The following is a 13,993-nucleotide window of genomic DNA, read 5'->3' on the forward strand; positions in this document are numbered from 1 at the left end:
GTTGCTTGGACTGTCTGCTTCTCCACTTTTTCCCATTTTCGTGACATACGTAATATTTTACCTCACCACCATTCTGACATACCATAAAATACAGAAGAAGAAAAAAACGCATTAAGAAGTAATGCAGAGAAATAGTATAACATATATGGGGAGGGTGTAATCATTTTAATGCTGTTTTGTGGATGTCATATTTGCAGCAATGACAAAGATATTCTTCGTTTTGATTTTACTGATCCGAAGCTTTGCCACTTTGTTCTAATTTCGAAAGAGTTTTGAAAATTCGCCAAGAAAAAAAAAATGTTTCTTGGGGAAAAAAAAAAAAAAGTTGCACTAACAAGACATTAAAAATATATGTGCTTATGAAAAACAGCCGTGGGGCAACACGCTGGAACGTCATTAACTTTGAAATAAAACACGTATTGCTACGTAAATAATCAGTTTTCTCGAAGAAGAAAAAGATAGTCGTACTAATGAAAGCATTCCAGTTATATTAAATACAGTGGAGTGATCCTCACTGCGCAAAAGACAACAACCAAATTTAAAATACACCGAAAGATGTCGCTACATGAAACTACCACAAGCTGTTCAAGATGTTAATTTTTAAAACTTTGCCTTTTAAAAAATATACTGGTGTACAAAATTTGTACACCAGTATATACAAAACGAATTTTTATTAAATAAAACTTTTATATCAGTGCTGTCCAAAGGTTTATGTAGTTCGTGAAGGTTGTACTATTTTTTTTTCTCGTAAACTCAAATGTTTGAGCCAGAAAATCGGAAACCAACCTTTCGCAACTTGAGCTACAATACTCCAATGCCTCATATCCCTAGTTTCCTCCACGAAAATACTAAAAACGTCTGGAATTTCTATTTATTTTTAAAGCTATTCGTATAACACTTTTTATATTTATGATGAATACAAAGGACAAGAATTAAAAATGAATATTTGAAACCAGACTTCATGAATACTCAACAAAAAACGAATGGTAATTTACTCCTAACATCTTTAGGGCGCTCTGCACTTAGGAAAAGACAAATATCAGTCAATAAATGCATTAAAAGTATCTGTCTTTGCGTGCTCCTTGTTCTGCTTTGTCTCCTCCCCCATTTCTTCAACATCGCTACCATTTTCCATCAATCTTTTCAGTGTGGTCTGATGTGGGACGGTTTCCAAAAGATACATTTGCAGTTTTTATTCCTGTTACATCAGCAAAAGAGTATAAAGCTTCTTCGCATTCTGTTGAGACGGGCTATTGCATTCAAACTATTTCTCGTTATGCATTTAACAGTTTTTATATTCGCTTTTTTTAAATTACAAAAAAAATCATTCTCTGGAACGTCTGGACAAAATTCTACCCTCATTTGCTCTAACAAAGCACTGGAGTTGGAAAGTTTCCATTGATGTAATTTTTTTAAAGAAAGAATGGAGAGCCATAGACAGACGTGGAAAAGAAGAAGGAGAAACTCTCACGTCTTTCATAAATACTAATACTAAGCTATTTTTAGAAAAAAAAAAACACGATTGAATAGCAGATATCTCCGAATTCATCATCTCATATGACTGGTGATAATGTATAAACGACTTAAAGACACCACCATAATTTTCTGCTTACTCGGTTAATTTATTTTATTTAAGGTTCTGATCGAGACGTCAAACCGAAAGATGTGCCTCCAAGATAGCGAGGTGAATACCCTGCCTATCTGGACGTGGTACACGTTCAAATTCCTTTTTAGACAACAGGAGCAATTCTCTATGAAAGATTTTTCCCCACATGGAAATGTAGTTACTCGACCTCAGGCGGGTATAGGGATTTTCTCCTGGAAAATCCTTTCATGAACAGATTTTCCGCGTATGTTCATGGTATGTCAGAATGACATACCATGAGAATACGCGCATCAAAATAGAGTCGTTTAAAAACTACTCAACTTGATTTTTTTAGGCAGTTTCAATGTCATAAGACCATCATCCAATATCTGCAATGTGGAAACTTGTGAAATGATCAGGGGAGACTAGGAATGTGAGTGTTGTGAGCCGTGTTCGAACCTCAACTGTTGTGTTTTCGAACAGACTTTGTCGTGCTCCGTTATAATTGTTAATATTTTATAAATTTCATGTCTCTAGCACTCTTTTATTCGAAGCTATTCTCATTTTCATGGGCTTTCGTTTAAGATGATTACCCTGTATTTATAGTTCATAGCTTACCTGAAATAACACAACCAAATCCTAAAAAGGACGAATTTTTCTTGATAATTTAGAAATAACACAGCAAAATAAATAATAAAGGATGGTTATTAGTTAACCAGAATCTTCCATTTCTTTTATAAGCACAGTGTACTATACAATTTGTATTGCCCTTTATTTTTAGAACTCCAACTCGTGTTGTTTCACTGATATTTTAAATATTTTCTGTGAACAATTTGTACATCAACGAAAGATCAGCCTTAAGTTTATACATACGGAAGTGACATAAATTTCACGTCACTTCCTCTGTATAAATCTATGTCGTGAACAATTTGGACAACTTTATTTATTCGAATATAATAACATCAACTACATTAAATAACAATATTTTAAAATGAAGTATGGGCTTTAATAGTTCATCTATAAAGCTTATTTTTGATAATTTCCATCCAATTAATTTTATTTTCATCAAATTTCATTCTAAATAGTACCATCCATTCCCAGCACACAAAGCGACTTTTTTTTATCTTCAGTTTCGTATTAAAAGCTTCAATATCGTACATATCATATACAAAAGGAAATGTTCTTATATAACAAGAGAAAACTCATATTACACTATTAGAGACAGTTATTTGAGAAAGTGTAATTGCTGTGACTACTACCGTTATCGATGCTTGGTAATATTCTATTTACCGACATAATATCTCTCGGTAAATTCGCTCGGACAGCTTCGAGTTTGTGTCCCTTACTAATGACTGTAAGTGCTTTGGTCACCTTGGCAACCGCTCTAGTGTATTACGTCACAATTTCGTTTTCCTACTCTGGGCACCATTACTGCATTCTTCGTGGCTTGAGATTAATTCGGTGATCCGCATTCAGCAAAGCCTTGTTAAATGAAAATATTAGCCATCATTATTACGTGCTGATTGGAATAAACTTGTGCCTAAATTTTTGTACGTGTTAATCATGCTCTGGGCACGTTGACAATTATACTTTTGCAATGTTCCACTTACAGTTCCGGTAGAAATGTAAAATGCAATGTATGTGTTGAAATGGCACATAAAAATAGATAAAAATTTAAAAAAAATGCATATATAATGAATATCCGGACTCTGTGATGCATTTACGAAGATGTCTTCATAAGGTGTCTGGAAACTGTGAATCTCCCACAGATGAAATTTGGAATGGTGTCTACACCATGCGGAAAGAACGAATTTTTGAAAATAGTTCAAAAATTGGCAATCACAGACAAAAGTCAATATTGTACCAAATGAGATATCGTGTTCGTTGGTAAAAATCTTTTACCAAAGCAACAGTAATATCTTGAGCTTCAGGGGTATCACCATTCTAGAATTATTCGTAGGAATATATTTTAATTATTGCAAACAGTTGTACATAAATTAACTAAATTATTCCAGTATTTGTCAGTGATGTTAAGTGTTTGTTTAGGTTTTTAAAAATAAATTATCTAGATCCATTATAAAAAGATTGGTAGGCAGAAGCGTTATTACAGAGAGATTATTAAGTAAAGTTATCATCGTAAAACGTGGTTGGCAGCAAGAGTGCTGTAGCATGCTCTTTGAGTGCACCGTGGTTCAAGCCCGCGTGCTTGCCCAATACAGTTGATTGTATTCGTAGTTTATTGCAAACTCCTCTGAGCTGGTGATCCTGAAAGAATATAATATATAGAAGGTTTTTCTTTACAAGGATCTCGCATGTATTGGGCACATAAATTTCTCAACACCAACCACATTGTGAAAAAGATCAGGTGAAAGAGACCTGAGTTCGAATCCTGTCAATGGAGCCAGGTATTTTTATGGACATTTTGAACAACGTGACTGAGTTAGTGGGTTTCAGGTGAGGGCAGCGTGTTTTTTTTTTTTTTTTTCTTCCATAAACTCGGGTTTTCGTCCAGCAAACAGCAAATCCATGATTATCAACCTCATACTCTCCAAATGCAAATGTAATATGAATGTAAATAGTCTGAACCGCATAAGGAAAACGAAGCTGAAGTCTTATAATAGTTATCCTTTTAATAATTAATAGGTATCCTTATAACAATTATTACACTGTTTATTAATTTTTAAAGCATCAATAATGTAACAAACTAAAGTAACGAACAAAACTGTGATAGACCTGGACACTTATTATTTCCCTTCTAGAAGTTTATAATAAATATAAACTTCCAGCATCCGTTTTCCAAACTGCCGAAGGAACGAAAATCTCTTCCCATTCTCTGACGAAACCTTCTGAACGTGACTTGAGCTAAGAAATCGTATAGCGTTTTCTTGTTTCAGATTACTCACTAAAGTAACTTGGAGGTGGAAAAAAAAAGTTTTTCCACTCTTCTCCATAAGTCGTGATCGATTTGCTAGTGTCTCGAGCTGCTACTGCTAGTTCTGGATGTACAGCAATCGACGGCCAACAAATCTGGCCCTCTCTTAACGCTGCTTTGGTTACTGAGTGGGCTTATTTGTCGGTCGCCCCTTATTTACTTGTCTTTCTAGCTGATGAGGAGCCGCAGGGAGTACCTACTCCAGGGCAGAGTCAGTCAAAGAAGCCTTATGCGACACCACACCAACAAATTGATGACCGGCACCACTCATGCATGCCGAAGCTGATGTAACATGGCCCATCTGCGCACTCGTACAAATGCGGTATTTTCGAGGCCGCTCGGATTTCTTTGCCTTTTGAAGGAGCTAAGAAATATTGGCTTGTTTCCGGGGGAAGTGGAGGTTGCATTGGGTGGGTTTCGTTGAGAGACATACATCACAAGAGAATTGGTTTGTCTGCAAGATGTTTAATCACTTTCTACAACGAAATGTGTGTTTAGAAGCGATCTGTTTCTCCGAGCGTACCAACTCCTATCATGCAGTGCGGAATTTTTCGACAGTCGACTCTGTGTGGAAAATCACTGCTGGACGCAAATAATTTTCGTTTCATTTGGAAAGCCTCCCGCTGCTTAAGGATGAATCTACAGAAATGTAAGATGTTTTGTGAAGGATGACTTTTCCAGACGACAGCCTCATTCTATGCTAATACGTCTAATTTAAATATGCGAGATGGAAAGTGGGCGAGTTTGCTCTTCTTCGCCCTCTGATATGGAGTACTTTAATGCGGCTGAGTTGAAATGATGCCGAGATAAAGTTGGCTCAAAACCAAGCATTATCTGCTGCATTACTCTGATATACTCAAGTGCTCTGGCATTAAATGGGACTCTGATGTATTACTGTGCTTCGCATTTTTACATTTGCTTGTTCAAAATAGCAAAAAAACCGAATATATCACTTGAGCGTTTTTCTTACGTAGCTGAAATAAATATTACAAATCGTATGAGGATATTTATTTTTAAAGACAGACAGGTTTATTTGAATTACAAGAAACTTTTTGAAACTTCAAATGAGTCTATGCAAGTTAGAAACGAAAAAAAAAAAAAAAAAAAAAAGCCGATTATTTAAGGCTTCCAACTGATAATTACTTGGATCATTTCCAAACGGCTAACATGCAAAATCAGCTATCAGATATACCACAACTTTCTTCTTAATATTCTTCAAAAGTTTAATATGTATTGCTCATATACGAACAGTAATGCTATTTTTGAATAATAATGTTAATTTTAGTACAGTAATGCCAAAAGATAGAGGAATGAAATAAAACAGAGTATTCACACTATTCCCATTCCCACCGGGTAACCATTTAGTTCCACTTTGAACTTAGTTAGACTCGCTGCCTCTGCCAAGTTGTAATAAAACTTATTTTCATTCTTCGACGACCCGCTGCCCAAAGGTGATCCAATCTTCTGTTATTCCTTTAAATTTTGTATTTGTGTCTCTGGTTTTTGTCTCACCAGTGGAGGATAACAGACTTTCCTCATTATTTTACTAACCCCCCCTCCCCTTCAGCCGCTTTACCCTCAGTCAGATCTCTCCTTAGATTTCAGGTTGTCAGATTTTGGAGTGCTGACACTCTGATCCATTCTTCACGTGTCCATTGATTTTGCACTCATTCATTAATCTAGTTTCCCATCTCTGAATCCTCTTCAGAAGTTTTGTCTTTTTAGATGCAGTCTCCAGTGCTGAATACAATATTCTAAATGTGGTCTTATCATTATTTTGTATAGAGGGATAATGATGTCATTTTCTATATTAGCCAAGATCCTATAAATCATAGACAAGGCACTGTGTGTTTTCTTCGGCATTTCTCCAAACGCATAACCCGTGCGTTTAGAAGAATTAAACTTCAGTTGCATATTTCGGACCATATATGTATCCTGTCTTTTAGCCAGCCTGTGATCCATAGTTGGATCTTACCAGTAACTACAGTTTATTCCAGTTTATAATATACCCTCAAACAGTAATTATCAGTAAGACAATTACCATTTGAGGGTATCACTTTTTTGGCCTGGATCGAATTTTTAACCACTCTTCAGATCTTCGGCAAACTTTAACAACTGTCCTTTGATATCCTCGCCAGTTTTATCATTTATGAAAATTAGAAATAGGAAGGGACCCAACATCTGATGAATCCCACTTGTTACACTGGTCCACCATAAAGACCAAACAAATTCTTTCATCATTTATGGCAATCCTCTGCCGTCTGTCTTTTAGCCAGCCTGTGATCCATAGTTGGATCTTACCAGTAACTACAGTTTCTTCCAGTTTATAGTACATCTTCAAACAGTAATTGTCAGTAAGACCATTACCATATGAGGGTATCAGTTTTATATCAGTGCTCTTTTATTCAAGAGTAAGACAATTATAAGCAAAAATAAAAAAAAAAAATAGAGATCATGTTAATCCTTATGTATGATTCGCAACTGTGTTCCATATTGTGATTCAAAAAAGTAATCTCTCTAATATAAGACTTTCTGTACTCTTTGGAAAGTAATTTAAACCAACATAGAAAAGAAGAAAAACTTTGAGGAATCTAATTACAAGTTCCATATTAATGAAAACACAACTTTCAATTTGGTTTGGTTTGTTTTCACTATTGCTAGCCACGAGGGAGAAACGACATCATACTGTCATTCGATCTCACAAATGACAGTATGATGTCGTGAACAGACCAAAAACATTCTATTACTTTGTTAACCCCTATTAACAATTCAATATGTCCACCTTTATTTGGAAGGGAAGAGGGAAATCATCAAATAACTCTCAAAAAATTACGTTATCAACGTCTGTATATTACAATATTAACTTGATTAGATGTGGGTCTTAAGGAAATTGGAAGATTCAATCGGGACTGCTTTTGTTGCTTAGAAATATGCTTGTATTCTGAAACTTGTCAGGCCATCGATACTGATATCTGTCAGATTAATTTAAATAACATAATGCCACATTTCAAAGAAAAGTGACCATTCAGTTTATTTTCAAAATTAAAAATATTTTAGGATCTTTTGATTTTATAAAGGCGGCCATTACTGCTTCAATAGGATTTCAATCGGCCAAAATACCATACGTTAGAGCAGAGGACTATGCAACGCTACTCACACCAAGGGGATACATCATTTGCGTGATGAATTACAAAGTAACAAAATTCTCATTAGAAACTTTCAAGTATTTTTATAATAACAGTAAAGACTGCTTATTAAATTGGAGTTAAATTGAATAAAATAGACATAATAAAATGTGTGAAGGAATGTAAATATTTCATCAGATGAAAACCAGAGTGATAATGGAATCCTTATGCAACTTCCAGAACACATCGCTCGAATAGGGCTATCCACTAGAAGGTCTTCACCACACATTAAATCTCTGAGAAATAGAAAAATAAATAATAATGACAGTTTTACTTTGTTAGCCCCAATAAGGACCAAATTTGTAGGTCCACGCATGGAGAATATTTGGGCAGAAACAAGCTGTATCTTGGTATCGAGATGAAAGGTCTTGGTTCTATTACTATCGCCGGCCGAAAATTGCCTAAAAAGAAAGTTTCAATCTTCTTTTTTATATTGTGAGTGAGTTAATAGTTATCAGGCAAGGCTGCAAGCGTTTTTTATTCTCTCTCTCCCGAAAACTAGGGTCGAAACGGAAAATTTTACGGAGGAGTAAGGAAGCCTCATTAATAAAATCGTATTTTTAATAATGAGGTATGTAGATGACATTAGCGATGTGTATGATCCGTAGCCGAGTGGTCATGGGCAGGAGTGCTAGTAGCACATCCTCTTTGAGTAGACAGGGGTTCAAGCCCTTGACTGCTAAATACGGGGTGTTTTTTTTATTTATTTATTTATTTTATTTTATTTTATTATTTGGTAGTTGTTGGCGCATCGGCTTCTGTGGCCATAATGCACCTCCCAAGGTTTTTTTGCAGTACTTTGATCCAAGCCCGAGGCGGGATTCGAACCCGCGACCTTTGGGTTGCTAGGCAGGCATTTTACCCACCCGGCTAGCCCGGTCGGCCTAAATACGGTCGATCTGCCAATCCCCAATGGACCAGCATGGCAGATTACGGTCCATTTCCCTCAACATGAATTGTTGAAGAGGCTTTCATCCTGTAGTGGGTTGATAATGGCTGCAGTTTATGACGAACCGGAATGGAGTTCCGGTGATGTTCGGCCTATTAGGAGAGCCCTGCCCGAAAACGCCTGCTTTTAATTCCGTAAAACAAGCAAATCGACTGTATAATACATAAAATTTATTTAAAATAAATAAATGCACAAGGCATAATACTTTAAGAGTTTGGTATCTATATAATATCGGTGTTTAAATACACCATAGATAACTCTTAATAAACTACAAAGTAGTTGTTGTAGGCATCATTTGCTCTTTCTCATATTGTGCTCTGCCTTCACGACGAGTTGCCATGATATTGCACTACTTCGAATAAGTAACTCTTCACTAATAGAGAAGGCTATTGTTACTTATTCTCAGTTGAGTACCACCACCCAGACAGCACTGTTTCACGGCTATTGGCCGATCATCAGTGGGTGGGCAGGTACCCTGGTAATGCAGACATGACGACCCAGTTGTGAAGTTAATCACACAATATGAGAGATGCCAAGAGGTGTAGATGTCAATATTTAAAATAAATAAATGCACAAGGCATAATACTTTAAGAGTTTGGTATCTATATAATATCGGTGTTTAAATACACCATAGATAACTCTTAATAAACTACAAAGTAGTTGTTGTAGGCATCATTTGCTCTTTCTCATATTGTGCTCTGCCTTCACGACGAGTTGCCATGATATTGCACTACTTCGAATAAGTAACTCTTCACTAATAGAGAAGGCTATTGTTACTTATTCTCAGTTGAGTACCACCACCCAGACAGCACTGTTTCACGGCTATTGGCCGATCATCAGTGGGTGGGCAGGTACCCTGGTAATGCAGACATGACGACCCAGTTGTGAAGTTAATCACACAATATGAGAGATGCCAAGAGGTGTAGATGTCAATATTTAAAATAAATAAATGCACAAGGCATAATACTTTAAGAGTTTGGTATCTATATAATATCGGTGTTTAAATACCTCTTGGCATCTCTCATATTGTGTGATTAACTTCACAACTGGGTCGTCATGTCTGCATTACCAGGGTACCTGCCCACCCACTGATGATCGGCCAATAGCCGTGAAACAGTGCTGTCTGGGTGGTGGTACTCAACTGAGAATAAGTAACAATAGCCTTCTCTATTAGTGAAGAGTTACTTATTCGAAGTAGTGCAATATCATGGCAACTCGTCGTGAAGGCAGAGCACAATATGAGAAAGAGCAAATGATGCCTACAACAACTACTTTGTAGTTTATTAAGAGTTATCTATGGTGTATTTAAACACCGATATTATATAAAATTTATTGTATATGATGCATCGAGGCTTCGTGACTTTGGATGCATCTGAATATATTCTAAAATACCCAAACCAACTCAAACACCAGTTTTATCTATTCCCATACGAAGTAGGGAAATAAAGTTCCCGGACTGGTGCTGTTGCGGTCATGTTCAATGAATTTGAAAATACAGTAAATGGAAGTAGTATGTTGTAGTTCAAACTTCCTCCAACAGATGGTAGTACAGAGATTGTTCAGTAGACTAACAGGTTGCAAGTAACAACCAGTTTCGTTAGTAGCTTTAACGTTCCATATCACAGTTTTGCAATAGAGAAACGAACGAATTTCAAATTTTGCTTTGAACTGGGAAAATCTGCAACAGAAACGTATGATATGTTAACTGTTTACAGTGATGAAATGTTAAGTTGTATTAGTGCGTTTGAACGGTATAAGCAGTTCAAAGACGGATGTAAGGGTGTTCGCAATGACCCAAGAAGTGGATGTCCGTCAACTTTCCGTTTGAACATCAGAATGATGACTGATGAGTTGGATATGAATAAGGAGACGATTCGTCGAATTCTGCATGAAGAGTTAGCGAAAAGGTCTGTGCAAAATTTGTGCCGCACGGCCTCACGGATGATCAGAAACAATGAAGTGGGTCATCTTGTGAAGACATTTCTGACGAAACCTGGTAATATAGAGATGAAAATTCCATCCTACTCTCCTAATCTAGCATAAGCGGACGTCTTCCTCATTCCCAAGGTGAAAACTGCCCTCAAAGGAAAGAGATTTCAGGATGTTGAGGATATGAAGAAAAATGCAACCGCCGAACTGAACATTATCTCTTTGGACGCTTCCGCTGACTCTTTTCAGAAACTCTTTTGGTGTAATAAGTGCATTCAATCAGGTGGTGATTACTTTGAATATAAATAAAACCATTTTTAACTGTTGCCTCACTTTCTGTTCTTTTTGTTACACGACTCCGGGAACTTTATTTGAATTCGTATATGACGACTCTTACTGTTCTGAGAAGACTTGCTGTATTCTTGGTCGAATTACCTACAGAAAGTCATTCTGGATAAATTATAGCAAGTTACAAAGAACCGTTGCAAACCACATAATAGTATAATATCCTGCAAATCAAAAATATATCCTGTTCGTTATTGTCGGACAAAGATTCCTCGGATGGACGTAGATGATGCGGCCATTTTATCATTCTTCAATCTTACATTAAGATTATATTCCATCTGGTAAACTGCACATTTTAACAACTAATCAAAAAGGTTTTTGTATTTTTAATTATTTTTATTTTGTAGATTTTAAGAGGATGATTAAAATTAATAATATGATTATTAATTTTAAATTTTGGTTTGAAAATGTCTTGTTGAATGAATTTTAAAAATAGTTTTTAAATGTGCGGATCGTCGATGACGGGTCTTTCTTGGCGCAGTATAACTTTAGTCGTTTTTGCGCCAATAAAATCAAAATCAAATCAAATCAAGTCGATGACGGGAGGAATTTTTATGGGCCTTTTTCATAATGTGGCTGAGTTAGTCGGTCTCAGGCGAGGGTAGCATGGCTTTCTCCCGGAAACTCGTGTTTTTTCATCCAGCAAACAGAAAATCGACCTCAGAACACACGCAATTTACAGACAGTATACATGGAGCAATATGGCCTTGGTCCCTGATGCTCCTAAAATCTTACTACAACAACAACCTCAATGTGAGGATGATGAAAGAAATTATTATCATTGGAAAGATACTTAAATGCAGAACAAAGGTATCTAATTTGACAGAGAGAAAATTGCAGAGTAAAAAAACTTTTTAATGCTTTTTGATGAAACATGATTGAATGGATATAAATTCACAGAATTTAATTCATCTAAAATCCTCATGATTTAAATGGATTTATATTTCTCACACTTTAAATATAGACGGATCTCTCAAAATGATTTAATTCATTGTGAATGAATGAATGAACATATGAATTTGAGAGCATGACCATTATAAAATCCTGAAATATTAATATAAATACTCAAGTTTTTTGCTTGTATTTCTTTTCAGTGGTGAAACAGTATTATGAAGTGCAAGTGTATGATGAATATGTGATCCGCGGAAATACGGCTGTGCTCACATGTCACATTCCTAGTTTCGTGAAAGATTACGTTACTGTGACATCCTGGATAAGAGATGACGTAGTTACCATTTCATCTACAGTACAAGAAGGTGCGTACTTAATAACTTTTACTCTTTATTTTATTTCATTTGACGAATATCAATATATAGCTTTAATTTAAAATGCATAGCGTAATGTCCTTCATGTGGTGTATAAACAGTTGAAGTTTAAAAAATAAGGTAAGGCAAATAGTGATTTTCCCTTTGATTGTCTTTACTAATAATAGCAATAATAAGAAATTTAATTAACCTTTATATATCAATAATGATGGCCTCCGTAGCTGAGTGGTCAGGGGCGCGAGTGCTGTAGCCCACGCTACTTTGAGTAGACTGGGGTTCAAGCCCCTAACTGCTAAATACTGTCGATCTGCCAACCCGCACTGGACCGACCAGCGTGGAAGATTATGGTCCATTTCCCTCAACATGAATCGTTGAGGAAGCTTCCATCCTGCAGTGGATTGATAATGGCTGCACTTTACTTGTTATATCAATAAAAGTAAAATATTTCATTTCCATGTTGGTAAACACATTATGCTATCAAAGGTATTAGGACACGGACGAACAAGTTACCAAAAGGATTAGGATCTAACGAATAAGCATATATTACACATTTTTGTTAGTCAAAAAAGGCTTTGGGCATCGGAAAACATAACATAAAAGATTTCTCTTAACAACCTACTAACAACCTACTACAATTAAAATCAAAACTTTAATAAAAATAAAAACCAATATAATCATTATTTATTTTATTAAAGTTTTTATTTTAATTCTTGTGTTTAGTCGGTTGGTGAAAGAAATATTTTTTTATACACAAATTTTTTGTGCAAACATTAGAGAGGGCACTGCAGCACCATAAATATATAAAGGAAACTGCATAAATTAGAGGTTCCATTTACAATTGATACGTCAAACGGAAATGAGTTCAGTAAATTTAAACATGGATAGGGGTTGATGGATGCCAAAGATTCTCAGCATTCTGAGGACGTCCGTCAAGAACATCATACGCATGCTTTGATAATGAGAAATTTCTGACCAGTTGGTTGTTTTCCAGAAAAGAAGCCGCGCCCAAGGTTAACAAAAGAATTATCCAAGGTGACCGACAGAATATGGGAGTAATTTTTGTGCATAGTGGACGCAAAGCATCAATATTGGATTGCGTGGAATTGCGGCCGCCCACAGACCTTACATTATGAAAGTCAGTGCATAGATTCAATAATGCTGTGCTTAGAAGAAATGTCCCCTGCGGGTTTCTTGAAGAGACGAATCTTGATTCATGAGTTTGGAAGAACTTTGATGTGATGCCTACTCGAGGAAAGTTTAAAATGATTGCACCATCCCAGCTGTTTAGCACTATGTTAGCAGTCCTGTGGGTTGGACTTTTTTTTTTTTTTTTTTTGGTAGTTGTTTGTGTCAGAGTTTTTTTGTCAGGGTTTTTAACTTGTGTGTCGTAGCTTAGAGGAATTATCTTGTGACAGCTTAATAATGCTGTTCCAGCACTCATGGGCTTTTGTTTTTATTTTTTGACCATACGTTTTGCAATAGGTTAAGTTTGATGTGTGATGGTTTGATTTTGGGAGAATAATGCGACACTGATGGAATGGCTGCTCATAACGGCAGTCTAAACCCAACAGAACCAATGTGGGACGAACTGGAAACGATAGTTTTAGAGAGACCCTCCAACTTAGTTTGAGAGGTTGACCACAGAACCATTATCATTTTCCTGATTACAAATCTGCAAGAGGAACGGAGAATTGTGTCGACAAATGTAACACACTGTTGGAAAATGTTCCACGATGACCGCATGCTGTATTAGAAGAATATATACACTGTGTTAAAATCTGATATCTGTAAACTATTATTTTC

The 13,993-nt window shown here is 36.0% G+C and overlaps 1 protein-coding gene across 1 annotated transcript in view; it reads left to right on the top strand.

Annotated features, from left to right (window-relative positions):
• The window catches only part of LOC150080136 (cell adhesion molecule Dscam1-like), a 1,047,872-nt gene that overhangs the window by 88,382 nt on the left and 945,497 nt on the right, over positions 1 to 13,993 (top strand). Inside the window, 1 exon segment of the mRNA XM_090381929.1 lies at positions 12,020 to 12,181. Coding sequence (XP_090238055.1) covers positions 12,020 to 12,181 — 162 coding nt within the window.

Source organism: Mastigoproctus giganteus, chromosome 9, assembly GCF_048544385.1.
Source record: "Mastigoproctus giganteus isolate SK-2022 chromosome 9, ASM4854438v1, whole genome shotgun sequence".
In the NCBI taxonomy this organism is placed as follows: domain Eukaryota; kingdom Metazoa; phylum Arthropoda; class Arachnida; order Uropygi; family Thelyphonidae; genus Mastigoproctus; species Mastigoproctus giganteus.